General features: G+C 41.0%; 1 protein-coding gene across 1 annotated transcript; it reads right to left on the reverse strand.

The window, feature by feature from the left end:
• Nucleotides 1–11,665: 11,665 nt before the first annotated feature.
• DUXA (double homeobox A) lies at nucleotides 11,666–18,895 on the reverse strand. The gene is made up of 6 exons (XM_033129307.1): nucleotides 18,853–18,895; nucleotides 17,225–17,379; nucleotides 16,347–16,455; nucleotides 15,766–15,911; nucleotides 13,752–13,866; nucleotides 11,666–12,703 (listed from the first exon to the last, which is right to left on the reverse strand). Exons 1-5 carry the CDS (start codon nucleotides 18,893–18,895, stop codon nucleotides 13,768–13,770), a joined length of 552 nt encoding a protein of 183 aa, XP_032985198.1. The 3' UTR covers nucleotides 11,666–12,703; nucleotides 13,752–13,767.
• Between the last annotated feature and the right edge of the window lie 408 nt (nucleotides 18,896–19,303).

The following is a 19,303-nucleotide window of genomic DNA, read 5'->3' on the forward strand; positions in this document are numbered from 1 at the left end:
TAGTACGCATTTGACAACATACATAGTTACTACAATATTATTGACTGTATTTTTTGTGCTTTACTTTATGTCCCCGTGACTACGTTTATAACTGGCAATTTGTACTTCTTAATTCCTTCTCCTTTTTGACCCAACTCCCCAACCTCCTCCCATCTGGCAACCATCAGTTTGTTCTCTGTATCTATGAGTTTGTTTCTGTTTTGTTTGTTTGTTTGTTTGTTTTTTGGATTCCACATATAAGTGAGATCTGTCTTTCTCTGTCTAACTTATTTCATTTAGCATAATACCTCCATTCACGTTGTTGCAAGTGGCAAGATTTCATTTTCTAATGGTCAAGTAACATTTCCATCTTCTTTATCCAATTTATCAATTTACACTTAGGTTGCTTTCATATCTTGGCTATTGTGTGATACATACTTTCTTGTGTCTGGCTTCTTTTATTCATCATAGTGATTTTGAGATTCATCTGTGTTGTTGCGAGTAACAGTCATTCATTCTTTTTTTGCTGAGTAGTATTCCACCCTGTAGCTGTGCCACAATATATCCATTCACCAGGTGATTGGCATTTGGTTTGTTTCTGGTTTCTGGCCATTGTTCTGAGTCTGCAAGGGGCAAAAATGGATGGTGGAGACCACTGTGAAGATATTGCTGAAAAATCCAGTTTTGGGGAAACAGTAATTCAGATCAGGATAGTAGTGTTGAGAAGCAATCAGATCCTGGATATATTTTTTAAATGGAGCCATGGTATCACTGACCAGTTGAATGCGAATATGAGATTGCACCAAATTTCCTTTAGGAACCGTCCCTCTCCATTTCAGCCATGGTTTCTGCGTAGAACTGACCTATGCTCACCTCTAAGAATAGACCTGCCTGAGTCCGACTAGTCAGGGCACCCCATCTCTAGTCCAACCAGTGACTGGTCCAGAGAGTATACATAACTCAGGCAGAATCGATGAGAACCCAGGAGACATTTGCTAGGGTTTCTAAAAGAGATGCTTGCTCTCCTGTCCCCTGGATAACGTGGTGTGGTATGGCATCTTGCCGTGCAGAAGACAGAACTTGGGGTGACTGGAAAACCACCAGATGGAAACTGAGGGTCAAGTCAATACAGGGGAGAGAGTCTGGACAGAAGCAGAGAAACTGAGTTCTCGTCAACATTTTTTGAGCTGCTGGATAGAACCTCACCTGCATCCCACATGTCTGCCCTCTGTCTGGACATTTGTATTATTACATACATCCATGAGTTCCTTTGATAGTTTCAGCCAGCCTGAGCTCAGTTTTGAGATACTGAATAAGGCGCTGGTGTTCTGGGTGACTAGTTTGTTAATATGAATAAGTCTTCTTAAATGTACAACCTAACCTTGTGGCCAAGGCTTACACATCCTATAAAGTACCAGTGTCTGTAGGCCATATGAGTAGATGTGTGAACGTCGAGAGGACTTTATGGATGCAAAAAGATAAGAAAAGCCTGGTGATGTATCAAATGTGGGCAACGTGAGCAGAGTAGGTATGAAAAAGAGAAGAACAAAGAGAAAAACAAAACCATATGTGTAAGATTTTTAAAATTATTTTAGCATTTAAGGTGAAAAGGAAGAAACTATAAAAAAGAAATAAAAATATATCTATAATTCCACTATTACTATTTTGGTGTACTTTCTTCCAATCTCATCCACATAATTAACATATATAAATTTGTTTATATACGAGGTTGGACAATTAAGTTTGCAAACTCATCCTAGAAAAAGTGCTACATACCTCATTGCTGAATATCACTATGGTCACCTTCGAAGCCCCTTGGGAAGCTATGCACCGAGATGCCAACACCAGAACTCTTTCTCTGGAATGGACATCAGAGTTGTCATTATATTCCCTTGATGTCCTGATAGTCATCAAAATGTCTTCCTTTCAATATTTCCTTTATCTTCGGGTAAAGAAAGAAGTCATTGGGGGTCAGATCAGGTGAGTAGGGAGGGTGTTCCAATACAGTTATTTGTTTACTGGCTAAAAATTCCCTCACAGACAGTGCTGTGTGAGTTGGTGCATTGTTGTGATGCAAAAGCCATGAATTGTTGATGAAAAGTTCAGGTCGTCTAATTTTTTTCACGCAGCTTTTTCAGCACTTCCAAATAATAAACTTGGTTAATTGTTTGTCCAGTTGGTACAAATTCATAATGAATAATCCCTCTGATATCAAAAAAAGTTAGCAACATCGGTGCAACAAAGTTTGCGAACTTAATTGTCAGAACTTGTATAATTTTCTCTCCAAAATAATATGTTTGTCAATGTGTTGCCTTATCTACTTTGCTCTCTCTACTTCCTTTGTGTGTGTTTGACCTTCTTGGACACTACCAAAAGGCAGAGAAAGTAACAAAAAGCAATAAACTCTGAAACTCAAGGCATTTATATGCCATGAGAAGGAATGCCACCATTTCTGAGGCCACTGTCTTCACACCATAGCAACCTCTCACTCAATCTATATATCTATCCAAATTTCACTTTATCCTTACCTCTTTCCCCTACTGTGGCATATATGGTGGTTTGTTGGTGTTTCAATGTTCATTTCACTCCCTGGGTTACAAGATAAAAAGACAAGGGGATGGCATGGTGGCTCAGGCGGTTGGAGCGCCGTGCTCCTAACGCTGAAGGCCGCTGGTTAGATTCCCACACGGGCCAGTGAGCTGCACCCTCTACAGCTAAGATTGTGAACATCTCTCCCTGTAGCTGGGCTGCCGTGAGCAGCCGGAAGCTGGCGCGGGCTGCTGTGTGCAGCTGTGGGCTATCATGTGCCACTATGGGTGGTCAGTGGCCAGCGTGAGTGGCCGGCAGCTGGCAAGAGCTGCTGTGAGCTGCTGTGAGCGGCCGACCGATGCCTGGCGACCAACAGCCTCAGCCGGGGGATGACAAGGCTCATAACACCAGCATGGGCCAGGGAGCTGTGTCCTACACAACTAGACTGAGAAACAATGGCTTGAACCGGAGTGTGGGGGCAGAGGAGGTGGGTGAAAGGGGAGGGGAGATAAAAAGACAAGGTAGTGGCCGAACTATAGAAGGAATAATTCAGAGAGTAATGGAGTGACTGAGAAGACTTTTTATTTCCCCATTTGGGAAGAGGTTTTGTGTGTTTCCATTTAGATGAGGGATGGTTGTATCATCTTAGGCAAGAAAATATTTCTGCTGTCTTTTGGAATTTGAAGTTTGAAAGGAGTTTATCTTCAAAGGGCTAGACTGTGGAAGGGAGTATGGGAGAGACTTGATCTAACTAACCCCCATTTTAATCATCATCTAGCTTACCTTCCAGAGTTGCAAAGATGGGAGAGCTAAAAATGTTATTGTCCAGGCGACTTTGCATCCCAGGGTCCACATATGGCCTTGGTTTTCCCAAGCAGACACATACATGTGACACTTGGGAGGGCTAAGTAAGATTCTGCATGGCAGGGACCACCAGGAATGCATGCATCCTGCAGATGGACTAATTCCAGGAATCAAGGAGCTCAGAATGGCTGGAGCCAACCATCCTGAGTTTTTTCCTCCTACTCATCAAGTGAGATCAATTATTCGCACTGTCTTTTTTTTTAAACTAAGTGAGGTGGGCAGAGGACAGGCTTTTACAGTTAGAAATATGTATTTATCTCTCTTCCTTTCCTGACATTGTAGACATCTAGGTGTTATTCATTTATTTTGTGTTATTTATTTATGTGTATTATTTATTAGTATTTCTGCTCGTTTTCTAAATTTATGTACTTAACACAACATGTTCCTAGATAAAATATGTAATCAATCCAGAACATACGAGTGAGGCAACACTGAAATGTTGTTACATTTTCTGATGTGTATTTTAGCCCCACTTAGTGAAAGTATTTACATTTTTAAAGAAATGGATATCACTAGACATTATTCACTGGAATAAAACTCCATGATTATTTTCGGCATATTTGGTTTATTGGTACACCTCCAATGTTTAAAGAAGTTCCTGGTATACAAAAGACATTTAATAAAAATATTTGCTGAACAAGAGCCAAATCGATCTTCAAAGAAAACTCCATGTGTTATATCCTCACTGCCCTCAGATACAGCCTTTACATTGCAGGCCATTTCAGTGTGAATCCCTGGGTGGCTATTCCAGGCTAACCAATAAGTGAAGGCATGCCTGTGTTTTTCCCCCGCAGAGTTCCAATGTGGCATTCCCATGTGCATGGTGTTCCTATCTGTGGTGAATTTTTCTCTGGTGTCTAACAAGATTTGACAGTGAGGTGGCACAGAAAAAAGGTTAGAACTTTTTTCCTACTTTTTGAAAAAGGAACCCCACACTTGGTACTGGAGCACACAAATCATGTAGCCCCCTTACCTAGAGCAATAGGGCAAAGCCAGGTCCTCTAAAAGTCAGTCCAGAGGGAAAAGAACTCTGTACCTTGAAGACGGGAGGAGGCGGAAGCCAGTCCTCACATCCAGGCTAGCAGCTTTTGTAGGGAGAGAAGGGCTGGTTGAAGTTTCATGGCCAAGATGATGGAGAGACTGAGGTGGGACGAGGGAGATCAAATCTTTCACCAAGAGGAGAGAAGACAACAGAAGGAAATGAGCTGATGAAAGGTTGCTGGTTTCTTCAAAGGAGACTTAGCCACAGGGAGCAGATGGGAGCCCAAGGAGACTCTTGAGCAGAGCTAAGAAATAGAATTTACCTGGAAAGAAAAATTCAGGTAAAAATGTAAAGAACAGTGCCATGTGGAGATTTCTTTCCGCTTTCAGAGGAAGTCACAACTGCCCCTACTCACTGCCAAATGACTTCATCATTTAAAAAAAAAAATCAGTGGCTCCTGTGTGATGTAGGCCCACTACCAGCGCTCTCCTGGTCACACACCTGGACGGCCCCTCAGCAGGTCTCCCACTGCCCGGCTCCACTCCTCCTTTCAACCAGAGGATCACCTCAGATTTGATGGTGTCCTCTCCTCCTGTTCACAGAAAACACCCCAGAGCTTGATGTTGTATGTCAATGTTTGTGTGTGTGAGTCTGAGGGTTGATGTAGTATTTGTGTTTCTGTGTGAATATGTATTTGCATGTGTCTGCGTGACTGCTGTGAGTGTGAGAGCATGATTTTGTGGGAGTTTGAGCATTCTGTGTGCTTATGTGAGAGTGTGTTTGTAGTGTGTGGGTGTTGAGTGTTTGTGTGGGGGGTGTTGGTGAGTGTGTGGATGTTTTCGTGAGGGTGTATTGTGTGTGAAGGAATGCTTGTGAGTGTGTGGGTGGGTGTTTGTGTGGCTGTTTGGTGAGGGTGTGATGTTGTGTGTGAATGTTTGTGTGAGTGTGTGTTTGTGTGACAGAATATGCCACTGGTTGAAGGGGTGGGTGGGGAAGACACAGCTTCACGGAACACCCAAGAGCAGCCCATCCAAACACAACAAAGCAATGCTTTTTGTCTTAGAGGATGGAGCTTTTCCAAAACTCAGGGCCAGGACCAGGATAGAAGGAGAGGTGCCCACCCACACGACTGACAGAGGCCCTCATTGTCCCCATACTTACACAACCCTGAGACTGAGGGCTCCTTAAACTGAGCACCTGTGCCCCTCACATGCCCCATCATGCCGGTCCTGCCCTGAATGTATGCAAAGCAAAAACCACCTGAAAGCCAAAGCTAGGAAACCAAACGGGTAAGCGCTCATGTGTCTCTGGCTTCAGGTTTTGAGTTAGCCTGCCTGGGAAGCCATGCTCACCCATGGAGACGAGGTTGTTGCAGCTTTCCAGCGTCACATCCTTGGTCCTAGAATTGTCCATGTTTCTGTGTTTGGGCCTCAGCTACTGCCACTTCTCCTGGGTGAAGTTCATAGTGATGTCCACAGAGGTCACCCTCCCCTGTAACAACAGATTCCCAATCAGTACACAGATGCTCCTGAACCCTGAGGCCTGTGATATAGGAATTTGTTTCCACTGAACTGAATTTGAATTGTATATACTATTCATTGTGTGCTGTAGTCTGGGAGAAGATAAATTGTAGCTGAAATACCTTGCTAGCAAGTCATAATCTTAAGGTTTTACTTATGACGCCGCCATCTTTCTCTGCCTTCCTCATTCAGTTTCCAGTTCCATCACTTCAACTCCTGGCTCTCTCGGACCTATCCAATTGTTTCCATCTTCTCCCCCCAGTCATTAACCCACACAAGTATTGTTTACTTAGAATAAGGCAATAAATAGCCTCCAAATTCTTTGAGTTATATCTAAACTGACTCCTTCTGACCTACCAGTCAAGTATAAAAACTGAAGAGTGCGTGCCCAACTTAGTGGCCTTCCTTGCTCTGGGGAAAGAGCAGCCACCCTTTATGTGGACCGTGGTGTCTGGCATTGTCTGCCACATTCCCATTCCATGCTTGGGTCACTCCATGCTCCCATCTTTGTTCCAGTCATATTGGACTTATATCAGGATTTTGTTGCTGCCAAAGTGTTGAAAATCACACTTGTGAAGCCAACTCTTTTGTTGGCAACTGAAAATCTTTTTGCCTCTAAGAGTTGGCTTTGTTTGGCTCACACACAAACACATACTCACAAAAACATCCAACCACTCACACACATGTTGTCATCTCAGACAGGATAATTTTGTATTGGCATGTGTATTCCAGACTGCTGTTCTCATAGGGATCAAATTCCAACATCAGACTGAATTTTAAATATTGTGAGGGATCTGCTATATGCAACTTGTCACTGGTCCTAGAATTGTCTGTAATTTACCTAAATTCTGATTTTTATCAGTTTATGAATCTTCATCTAATTGTGCTGTTTCATGAAAACTATTTGAAATGCACACAGAACAAAGTGAGAGACAAGTTTTTAAAACACCAATACAATTTTTAAAAAAATATAGATCAGGCCGGCCCAGTGGCTCAGGTGGTTGGAGTGCCGTGCTCCTAACGCCGAAGTCGCAGATTTGATTCCCACATGGGCCAATAAACTGTGCACTCTACAGCTAAGATTGTGAACAACGGGTCTCCCTGGAGCTGGGCTGTCGTGAGCAGCTGGTGGTCAGCGTGGGCTGCCATGGGGTATCATGTGCTGGCAGGAGTGGCTGGCAGCCATCATGAGTGACAGCATCCGGTGAGAGCTGCCATGAGCTGCTGTGAGCGGCCTACCGATGACCGGTGACCGACTGCCTCAGCCAGGAGGAGTGCAAGGCTCATACCAGCATGGGCCAGGGAGCTGTGTCCTACACAACTAGACTGAGAAGCAACTGCTTGAACCAGAGTGGGGAGGGGCTGGGAAGGCAGAAAAAGGGGGAACAATAGATTGGGGTATATATTTAAAATAGACAGATACATGCATGGTACTATCACACCTGGGGCTTGGCAGTGGACCAGGTGTGTCACGGTAGTGGTCAAGAAATGCTTTTGCAGATGGTTAGCTCAGTTGGTTAGAGCGCAGTGCTCTTAACAAGGTTGCCAGTTAGATCCCCGCATGGGCCACTATGAGCTGCGCCCTCCACAACTAGATTGAAACAACTACTTGACTTGGAGCTGATGGGTCCCGGAAAAACACTTTTAATTAAAAAATAAAAAAGGAAAGGAAAAAATGTTTTTTTGCTTGACTTGAAATGTTTTAGGTTTTTTTCCAATATGTATATTTTTTAATTTTATTGGGGAATATTGGGGAACAGTGTGTTTCTCCAGGGCCCATCATGGGGGGGAGGGGCGCAGCTCACTGGCCGATGTGGGAATTGAACCGGCAACACTGTTGTTCCGAGCTCGTGCTCTAAACAACTGAGCCATCTGGCCGCCCCTCCAATATTTAAAAGACAATTTATGAGCCGTTGGTTCAGTTGGTTACAGCTCAGTACTCTTAACACCAATGTCACCGGTTCGATTCCCACATGGCCCAGTGAGCTGCGCCCTCCACAACTAGATTGAAAATAATAATTTGACTTGGAACTGATAGGTCCTGGAAAAACACTTAAAATAAATGTGTTTTTTTTTTAAAAAAAAAAAGAGGTGCTGAATGGATAAGAAAACAAGTGCTGCCTACAAGAGATACACTTCAGATTGAAAGATACACAGAGACTGAATGGAGAGGGATGGAAAAAAGATATTTCATGAAAATGGAAGCAAACAAACAAACAAAAATCTGGAGTAGCAATACTTATACCAGATAAAATAGACTTTAAAACAAAGACTATAACAAGGGACAAAGAAGGACCTAATAATCCCACTTCTGGGTATTTATCTGAAGAAACCCAAAATGCTACTTCGAGGGGACATGCTCATCCATATGTTCATTGCAGCATTATTTACACTAGTCAAGATATGGAGGCAACTTGGGTGTCCCTGAATGCATGAGTGGATAAAGAAGAGGTGGTACATATATACAGTAGAATCTTGCCTTCTGCAACAACATAGGTAGACCTAGAAGGTATTGTGCTGAGTGTAGCAAGTCAGACAGTGAAAGACAAATGTCATATGACTTCACTTATAAGTGGAATTAAAGAACAAAATAAACAAACAAAGCAGAAACAAACCCATAGACACAGAGAACATTTTGATGATTGCCAATGGGAAGGGGTTCAGGGTAGGTGAAAAAGGGAAGGGATTAAGAAGTACAAATTTGTTGTTACACACAGTAGTCATGGGGATGTAGCATAAGGAATATAGTCAATAATATAATGACTATATATTGTGTCAGATGAGTACTAGATCTATTGGGTGATAGGTGGGACGGGGTTGGGGGCAAAGTGAAAAAGAAGAAGGGATTAAGAAATACAAATTGGTAGTTATAAAATAGTCATGGAGATATAAAGCGTAGGAAATGTAATAAAAAATATAGTAATAACTATGTATAGTGTCAGGTGGGTACTAGTCAGGGGATCACTTCATAAATTATTTAAATGTCTAACCATTATGCTGTACACCTGAAATTAATATACAATAATATTGAATGTCAACTGTAATTGAAAAATTTTAAAAAGTTGGGGGGGAAGGTAAAGGGGAATAAGAGGTTCAAAGTTCCAGGTAGAAAACAAATAAGTCTTAGGGACGTAATATACAGCATAGGAAATATAGTCAGTAATATTGTGATAGTGTGGTACAGTGTCAGATGGTTTGCTGGACTTATCACAGTGATAACTTCTTTAGCATAGGGAATATAATCAATAATATAGTAATAACTATGTATAGTGCCAGCTGAGTACTGTTGGATAACTTGATGTACGCTGAAACTAATATAATATTGTATGTTAGCTATGTTTTAATAAAAACCTTTTTTAAAAGTTTTTAAAAATCTTGTTAAGGAGACACACAAACACGTGTGTGCACGCGCGTGCACACACACACACACACACTCACACACACAAAGATGTCCTTTAGGAAGTGATGGATAAATAAACTGTGATCCATCCAGACAATGGAATATTAAGCACTAAAAAAACAAAATGAGTTGTCAAGCTATGTAAGGACGTGGAGGAAAATTAAATGTATAGACTAAGTAAAAGAAACCAGTCAGCAAAGGCTATGCATTGTATGATTTCAACTATATGACATCCTAGAAAAGGCAAAACTATGGAGACAATAAAAAGATCAGGTGCCAGGGTGTGGTGGGGGGGGCGTGAAAAGCAGAGCACAGAGGGTCTTTAGGGCAGTGAAAAAAACTGTACGACATATTGGTGAATATATGTTATTATAGATTTATCCAAGTCAGTCAGACAGTCTCTCTTCTGGACCTTTGATTTTTGCTCATTTCCTACCTCAGGACTCTTGAAGTTACTCTTTGTCTTGAAATCTTTTCTTTCCAGTCCTCACACAATTCATTCTCCTCCCGTAAATGTTGGTTCAAAATATCACCACACCAGAAAATGTCTTTCTGAATAAATTATTTTAAGTAGTCTTTGCCTCAAAACCACACACGTCGCTCACGTCTTCCTAAGTGTTTGTGCTTTTTTTTCTTTTTTAAGTTCTGGGTTGGAAACCTAGCCCACCATTCCTAATATTCATGTTTTTTAAAGTGCCTTAGTGTATTTTAGCTCCTTCATTTGGACTGTAAGAGACTGTTAGCATGTGAAGTGCTATCTTTAGGTCAGGGTTAACAGCCCCTAGCCTGAAACAACATAATTATAAAATTCCAGGATGTGGGCAGTTGCAGCATGGAGACTAGAAGTCCTGTAGCTTATCTTATACTCCTGGTCTCCTTGTCCTGTAGTAAATCTTATACTCTTTGAAGCTATGCAAGTCCTGTAGCTTATCTTATACTCCTGGTCTCCTTGTCCTGTAGTAAATCTTATACTCTTTGAAGCTATGCAAGTCCTGTAGCTTATCTTATACTCCTGGTCTCCTTGTCCTGTAGTAAATCTTATACTCTTTGAAGCTATGTAAGTCCTGTAAGTTTATCTAGTACTCTCTGAAGCTATGGAAAGCCTTGAAAATGCTATATAACCCCTTGGCTTTAAGTGTTTGGGGTCCTTGTTAAAACCCGCTGCGTCGGGCAGAGACTCGGACCCCAGCTGGCTGGAAATAAACCTCGCTGTGTGACTTGCATTATTGTGCGGGTTCTCTGTCTGTCTGAGGGGGACAATTCCGGACCTTAACAGGACCATGTACATTTTCTTCAAATGTATCCTGATAGTTTCGGTCCTGTTGTGATTAAGATATAGTTTTACATTACACTTTCCAACCTACTGATGTCATCAAATAAATAGGTGCCAGTGTTTGTGGAGTACATTTACTAAATTGAGAAGACACAGCCAGTAAATCGAATGGTTCACAAAATGCTTTCTAGATCTATGCTGTGCAGTAGGGGAGCCACTAGCCATATGTGACTACACACAAATTAAAAATAAAAATTCAGTTCCTATCATACCAGCCACTTTTTCAGTGCTCAGCAGTCATTTGTGGCTGTGGCTATCCTATAGGACAGCACCAATATAGAACATTTTCATTAGCACAGAAATTTCTATTGGACGGTACTAAAATGTGACCCCATTTAAAATTAAAGTGTAGATTTCACATATGGCTTCATATGCATTTGTATATACTAGTATATAAATTTTACAGGTTTTCCATCTATATATATATGTATATTTAAATATTTATTTTTATAGAATGAAACTTTATTAATTGGTTAGGAAATGTTAAAATATTAAATATTTAAAATTAACAAATTCCTTGGAGAAATTTATTTGGCCATTGTTTACTATGTAAAATATCCTGGTTGGTAACATCTGTTTATTTTTAAAATTCTTTGCCATATGGTCCAGAAATTCCACTTCTGGGTATAAACCTCAAAGAATTAAAAATAGGGATTCAAACAGATATTTGTACATCAATGTTTATGGCAGCATCATTCACAACAGGTGAAAACTTGGGTAAGTGTAGTGTGATACATACAAATATATATAGTATATATGCGTATCCATATAATGGATTATTCAGCCTTCAAAAGCAATGGAATTCTGATACTTGCTACAAGATGAATAAACCTTGAAGACATTATTCTAAGTGAAGTAAACCAGGCACAAAAGGACAAATATTGGATGATTCCACTTATATGAGATACGTGGAACAGTCAGATTTATAAAGACAGTAGAATGGTTGCTCCCAAAGGTTGGGGGAAAGAGGACGGGGAGTGATTGTTTGGGATAGAGTTTCAGTTTTGCAAGGTGAAAACAGTTAATGGACACGGATGGCGGTGATGCTTGCACAACAGTGTAAATGTACTTAATGCGACTAATTGTACACTTAAAAATGACTAAAATGGGTAATTGTATGTTATATTTTAGAAAATATATAAATAATCCTTTTTCCTCTTAGGAAAATTGACACAATCTTAGGCACAAACTATATATCAGAGGTTCCCATTCCTTCCTCATTGGGTTCTACTAATTTGTAAGAACAGTTCACAGAACTCAGGACACTCATTTACTCATTATATTACGGATTACAAAGGAAATTAAAGGATTTGAATCAACAGCCCGATGAAAAGATGCACAGGGCCAGGTATATGAGGAGGAGCTCAGAGCTTCCGTGTCCTCTCCAGGCATGCCACTCTTCTCTCCTTGAATCTCTGTGTTCACCAACTCCAAAGCTCTCTGAACCCCACCCTTTCGGGTTTTATGGTGGCTTCACTGCATAGGCATGACTGATCACATCGTTGTAATTAGAGATTCATTTAACCTCTAGGCCCTTTTCCCTCCCAGAGGTCCAGGGATAAGACAGAAAATTCCAACCCTCTAATCACATGCTTTGTCCTCTGGGCATCCTTCTGGGCTTTTTCCATGTCACTCATTAACATAACAAGCGTCATTTTATTGCTCTCATCATAGGAAATTCCAAGAGCTTTAGCTCTGTAGATGAGGAGCAAATGTATATTTCTTATAAATCACAATACCACACATCCATTGCTTTTTCCCTGAATCACTCAATACTGTGATGACTTAAAAATGATATGAATGAGTTTATTTTCATTTTCTTTGACATCTGCTGAAGTGTGGAGCCAGGCTTCGTTGGATAGGGCTGTGTGGTGCCTTGTATCTGTCTGCCTCCTGAAGTTCTGCTTAACCATCTCCAGAAGGCTCAGCTTCTCAAGAAGCTGACAGTACATTTAGAAGGGTATGTTCCCAGGATGAGAGAGATTTGGAGCCCAGGCTGATGACATCAAATTTATCTCTTGGTCCATTCTGTTCTGACTTCAGAGAAATAAGACAGTTGTTAATGACATTGGTGCCATTTGGTGTAATTTCTGTACCTTAGGAGGAAAGATAAGGGGAAAGAAAAATCAAAGAAGCCACTTTACAGACACAAACATGGAAGTAAACTCTTTCCTACCTTTCCAGTCCAACATGGAACCTACTACTTCCTGGGAAAGCCATGCACTTAGCTGGCCCCTGGCAGAATACGCCTGAGCATTTATTTCTTCATTGACTTAATGATACCTCCCACAAAAGTTTATTGTTTACCATGTACCAGGTGATGAGGCAGAAAAGGGTTAATAAAAGTGAACCTGAAGGGGGACTGCCCAGGCCTCCATCCCCTCCCTAGGAACCACCCAGCCTCATCCCCTAGAAATAAATCAAAATGTCCAAACACTCCTAAAAAGAGGAGACAAGACCCAACTGGTATTAACTGGTTCATCACACATGCGCAAACTGTTAAAATCTGTCCGTTAGTTGAACTCTAGCCTCATTATAATACAATTAAAATAAAATGAACATTAAGGCTTGGTCCCCCTCCACCACTGTGGGTTTTTCTGTATGCATTCTGGGTAAGAGCATGTGCAGAAAGAAAATAGCTATATAACCAACATATGTCAGTCAAATGACCTCAGTCTATACATCACATTTCCTGCAGTAAGGAAATTTACCTATCCTTTCCTACGTAAGAAAAAGCTAACCTGAAATTAGGTGCAGTTCTCTGCCCCAACAACTTCTATGTTGACAACTTTCTTCTCAAATAAACTTACTTCCTTGCTCTCATTTCAGGCTGAGTCTGTGAATTTGTTCACCTTTTGCGAATGACTAGGGGTTAATTCCAACGACAACACTAGGCAATGGTGAACAAAATTCACATTCCAATGGGGTTTCTGGATCCAACTGGAAAAGTGGGCAATGTAATTCCTTGGGAGGACCCAGACTTGGGAAGAGTTCTCATGGATTCTGACTGATCCCCGGACTCCATGAAGCCTGATAAGGCACTTGAGTGGGACTCTTTCATTTCCAAGAGAAAATTGGAGTTGACTGCAGCACATGGAAGGGAGGCTCTGCTTTTAGCCGAAATGGGAACAACAGGCTGATTACCTTGAACTCCCATGTCTCAGAGATTTCGTTCCTGGTCTTGTTTGTGTTGTAAGAGCTCATCACGTTCTCTTTTTTTCTGTACATGGAATCTAGATCTTCGATTTTGAAACCAAATCTAAGTGGATAAAACAGAAAATTCATTAAAGCAACTGATGTCATGCAAGCCTCACCATTGCTTTTTTCCAAAAGGAAAAGGGAAGAGAGAGATGGTTCATTTTAGGCCCAATTCCAAAATAATTGATATTCCATATGACATGTAGGAACATTTACCAGTTCTGAAGATAAAGCTCAAAAAATTTTTTTAAACTTTTTTCACTTATTTAAGTGTGTTTTTCCAGGACCCACCAGCTCCAAGTCAAGTAGTTGTTTCAATCTAGTTGTGGAGGGTGCAGCTCACACTGGCCCATGTGGGGATCAAACCGGCAACCCTGTTGTTAAGAGTACCGCGCTCTAATCAACTGAGCTAACTGGTCACCCCAAAGCTCAAATTTCTGAACCTCGCACCTAGGACCTTCATGATCAAGTGATGGGTTTCATATCCTGAAAGTCCCCATAATCCCATCCTTACAAGTGCTGGTCTCTCCCTAAAGTACCACGCTCTTCCCTGTGCCTGGAATCCTTTCCATCTTTTTCTCAAAAATGTCTATTTTTTTACATGACGCAGCATACATTTTTTTGTCCCACAAGACATAATTCATTGCTATCCATGCTTGCACCCATAAATTATAAATACATATGCATATTAAATGTATATGTTATATATACTATACATAATAATATAATTTTACACTCATATTTATATATTGAACACAGACCCACCCCCCCCACACACCACTGGCAGAATTATATTCCATTTTAGGATTCAGCAGCAATGAATCCTTAGGTAGGCTGCTACATTTCTCTGAGCTAAATGGTTTTTTTGGGTATTTGTTTTTCTTTATTTAGATTATGGCTTTTTTAAATTCAATTTTATTTTTAATTATAGTTGACATACAATATTCTATTAGTTTCTGGTGTACAACATAGTGATTCAACATTTATTTACAAAGTGATCACCGCAGTAGGTCACCGTACACTTATCACGATAGTATTGATTATATTCCCTATGCTGTACTTTATATCCCCATGACTTATTTTATAACTGGACGTTTGTGGTTCTTAATCCTCTTCCCCTTTTCTGCCCATCCCCCACCCCTCCCCTCTGGCAACCATCAGTTTGTTCTCAGTTCTGTGAGTTTGTTTCTGTTTCGTTTTGTTTGTTCGTTTGTTTTTTGGATGAGCTAAATGTTAAATCTCTAAAGTAGATACATAATTTGAACCTCGGGATAATTAAAAAGGCTGAAGGATATGATAGAAAGACTTCAGTCAAGTACCTGGCTCGTATTCAGTGTGAAGTAATATTCCTTCCTTCCTTCATTCAATAAGTTCTTATTGAGTGTCATGTGCCAGGCACTGTTCAAAGCACAAGAAATACAACATTGACTACAACAGAAAAGAACTGAACTCCGCCCCCTGCAACTAAGACTGAACACAGCACCTTGAGCTGAGCTGCCGCTGAGCTCCCAGATGGCTCAGTTGGTTGGAGTGTGTCCTTTCAACCACAAGGTTGCAGGTTCAACCCCTGCAAGGGATGGTGGGCTGCGCCCCCTGCAACTAGCAATGGCAACTGGACCTGGAGCTGAGCTACCACAACTAAGATTGAAAGGACAACAACTTGACTTGGAAAAAGTCCTAGAAGTACACACTGTTTCCCAATAAAGTCCTGTTCTCCTTCCCCAATAAAATCTTTAAAAAAAGAAAAGAACTGAAGGGGGTGGAGAGAGCAGACCATGTGAGTTGCAGACCATGTGAGTTCCTGGGCTTAGAACCTACCAGACGTAGAAAACGCCTTATGAAAGGCCTTGGAGTCGGCATGTGCCTGGCATGCTGATGAACAGCTCAAGGCCAGCGTGGCTTCCCTTCCCATACATCTACACCCCTAGGAGAGGGAACAGTCAAATTCATTACCACTTACTTGGACTCTTGACTCTGGAACCCCAATTTGCTTAGCAAGTTGCTCTCTGGAATCAATCCCAGGATAAGGGTTGTTTGTAAAGGCTGTGATGAGGGTGTGTAATTGGGAGGAAGTATAGCTGGTACGACACCGTCTATCTTCTCTACCTGCGATTGGTGTAAGATTGTGGGTCAAGGAACATTTCAGAGATGTTTACATATTCAAACAAGGAACCCAACTATGTCCCACGGTCTCCATCTAATTTGGACCTATTGCCTTTCCTTGAGAGGGCCTTGTCCCAGCCCATTCCAGGAGAATGCTTCTAGAGGAAACGCAGTATATGGCTGGGTTGCTGGACTTCCATGGCAAGAGGGTATGAAGGGGAAATTCTTAGAAAGCCCATGGATCACGTGGGGAAGAATTCTCAGGGGCCATCAGGAGCTATGTTGAACCCTTTGCCAGGAGAAGACTCTGACCAGGAGGCCCTGAGGGAGAGAACTTTCTTTTCCCATTCAGAGTAGTAGTTGGCTCCACTACTAAAGAGAGGTTCATGGACACCCAAGAGTCTCTGCTGGAGAATGGGACTGGAGCAGGTTATTTACCATGAATCTTCTCTTCAGGGTGATCTTGGTCTTGGCTTGCTTCTAAGTCCTTCTCATGTTCTAATCTTTCCTGAACTTGGTGCCTAGCTCTTCGATTCTGAAACCAAATCTAAGTGAGGAAAGAAAACGAGAGAATTAAACATGTCTATGTCATCTCAGCTCCATCACTGCCTTTCTCCAAAGGGAGTCATTCTCATCAGGCCTAAGCTCAGGATTATTACTGATACCTGTCCCATTCAACTAAGTCTTAGGTCAAGGAGTGGTATTTAGCCCCTTCACAGTCTGGTCCCGACATGATTTGCTATAATTATATTTTTATGTTAATAAACAGATGCTGTGATTATTATGCATTTAAGAACCAGTTCAAAGGATAACTTTGTTGGATATAAAACAGAAAGCAACAAACAAAACAAACAAACTCATAGACATGGACAACAGTATGCTGGTTACCAGAGGGGTAGAGGGCGGAAAAAGAGAGGAAAGGAAGTCAAATATACGATGACGGAAGGAGACTAGACTTTGGGTGGTGAGCACACAATGGAGCATACAGATTTTGTATTATAAAGTTGTACAGCTGAAATTTATATGATGTTATTAGCTGATGTTACTTCAATACATTAAAAAGATAACCAGCTCAAGCATTTCCTCTTCTCTGAACGTGTACCTACACAGTTCCTCCCTATTCCTGTGAATTTTCATGCTGTGTGCACATTCGTGAAGTGAGACTAAGAGCAACATCCTTATGAGTTCATTCTGTGTGTTGATCATGAATTTCCACACAAAGCCCTCAGCACACTGGCACGTAGTATGTGTTCAATTAATGGTCCCCAAACCTTGATTTCTGCTTCTGTCTTGGTGATATAGAACTTGTAACTTACTTGGATTCTAGACTCTTCAGTGTTGATTTCTAAAGCAAGCTTTTGTTTGGTAGCATAACCTGGGTAAGGTGTTTGATTGAATGCTTTGATGAGGATATTCAACTGGTCTTCTGTGAATTTGGTGCGGCTTCGTCTTTGATTCCTTGCTGTGGTCTCTGTGGAAAGATTAGGAGAGAAGAAGCATTTAACAGGTCAGCTTATATGCGCGTACATTGAAACTTCAGGTTCAAGCTACTGTCTCATTTCCTCTTCATGTAGAACCCACCAGAACCCACTAGGAAGAAATCTCATGCAATTATAAAGCTCTTAAACACACCAGGGTGATTATTGAACTTCTGCAGCTCATCTGAATGCCTTGACTGGGGAGTCAAGGTCTTCTATTTTCAAAAACCATGAAAAATTGATGTGTTCTCTTCATATGGATCAAGAACAACAAGAATAAAGAAAATGCATGCAACGTCATTAAAATGATAAATATTTGAACCCCTACAAATGAAGAATATGTGATACAGACACCATTAATCCCCTTTCAATGTTTCTGATTTAAATTCCTTGATGCATATTGATTCATTTTGAAGTCCATTGCTGTCAATAGCAGACACACAGGATTAGTTCCCAAAATATTTTTTAAAAACACTATGGGGAGAACAAAATTAACTGAAAAAGGAATTCCATACTTTCAGTACAATCTTCAAATAGGGAATAAATACCACATTACATGATTTTAGATATGGGACACTTTGAATTTGCCAAATCTGGAAAACTTGGGTATTCACTTTTAGAACATATGACTTTGTAACAAAATTAAACTTAGTAAACTGAGATCAGAAGAAAAGTTACTGGGGATGCCAGAGGTTCAGCTGGAAGTACAACAGCTGAACGCATAGGTACAGGAGACTTTAAGGTACTGAGTCGCTTCGACTGACACCTCATAAAAAAATAAGTTCAATCTTATTTATTACCTCTGGTACAGTTTTGCAATATTTAAGGTCATTCTCTGAAAGTCAAACTCCACGTTTATGCAAAGGGAAGATCCAGTAAAAACTACAGCTGTGGCTACCCATTACATTCCTTCAGCAAAATAAAGAATTCCTTTGTATTCCCAGTCCACCAGGGTGGTTTTTGGTTTGATCTTTGAATGTTTGTTCCTCCTGAAAGCCTAAATCTGCAATTGCATACCAATCCACTACCTCCTGGTCTATTGTACTTCATTGAAAGGGGAAGGGTTAACTTTAACATCACCCTTTTACTCTCTTGAATCTCACTAGTCAACCAGGCCCCTACCTGTTTCTTTGACCTCATCACATACGGTGATCTAATTGGCTTTACACCTAGAATAAGTGTGTACTCCAGCCACCATGCCTAACTTCTTTCTTTCCCCCAACCAGGCCAACTTCTTCCTACTTCAGAGCTTAGTGCTTGCTCCTCTCTTTCCACAATGCTCTCCCTCTCACAATGATGGACTAGCTCTCTCCTTCACATTCCTCAGGTCTCAGCTTGGACACGCAGAGTCCTTGCCTGTCCCGCCAGTCCAAGATCACCCACACTCCATGCCATGCTCTCTGGCTTCACCCTGTCTTATTTTCTTCACTGGTCTTCTCTCCCTCTGAAATCTTTTACATGTTTACCTGTTTCTGACTTTTCCGTCTGGTATGAAGCTCCACAAGACATGTTTGTCTGTTTTGTTCACTATGAAACTCCTAGTGAACAGAATTAGGAACCCCTACATGATTTCTGGGACCCAGTGCAAATATTCCAATGAAATTATATTCTAATAAAAATGCTGGATCTCTTGTTCAACATTTGTTAACAATTTCAAGATAGCAAAAGCAAAGCATTAAACCAAGCACAGGTCCCTTATAAGCCCTGGACAACTACGCATGGCACAATAATATTTACTCCAACATTTGTTGAAAGTTTGAATTACTGAAAAACTCTGCCCCCTGCAAAGAAAAGCTAAAACCCCTTAAAACTACCTAAAAACTGCAAAATAATTGCCCCCACTCCAAACCAATACACTTTTAATCAGAAACTAAGAGAAATGATGGCTTAGAGAGAAGTTCCAATAGTCTGTGATAG

The sequence above is a fragment of the Rhinolophus ferrumequinum genome, chromosome 15 (genome assembly GCF_004115265.2).
Source record: "Rhinolophus ferrumequinum isolate MPI-CBG mRhiFer1 chromosome 15, mRhiFer1_v1.p, whole genome shotgun sequence".
NCBI classification, from domain to species: Eukaryota; Metazoa; Chordata; class Mammalia; order Chiroptera; family Rhinolophidae; genus Rhinolophus; species Rhinolophus ferrumequinum.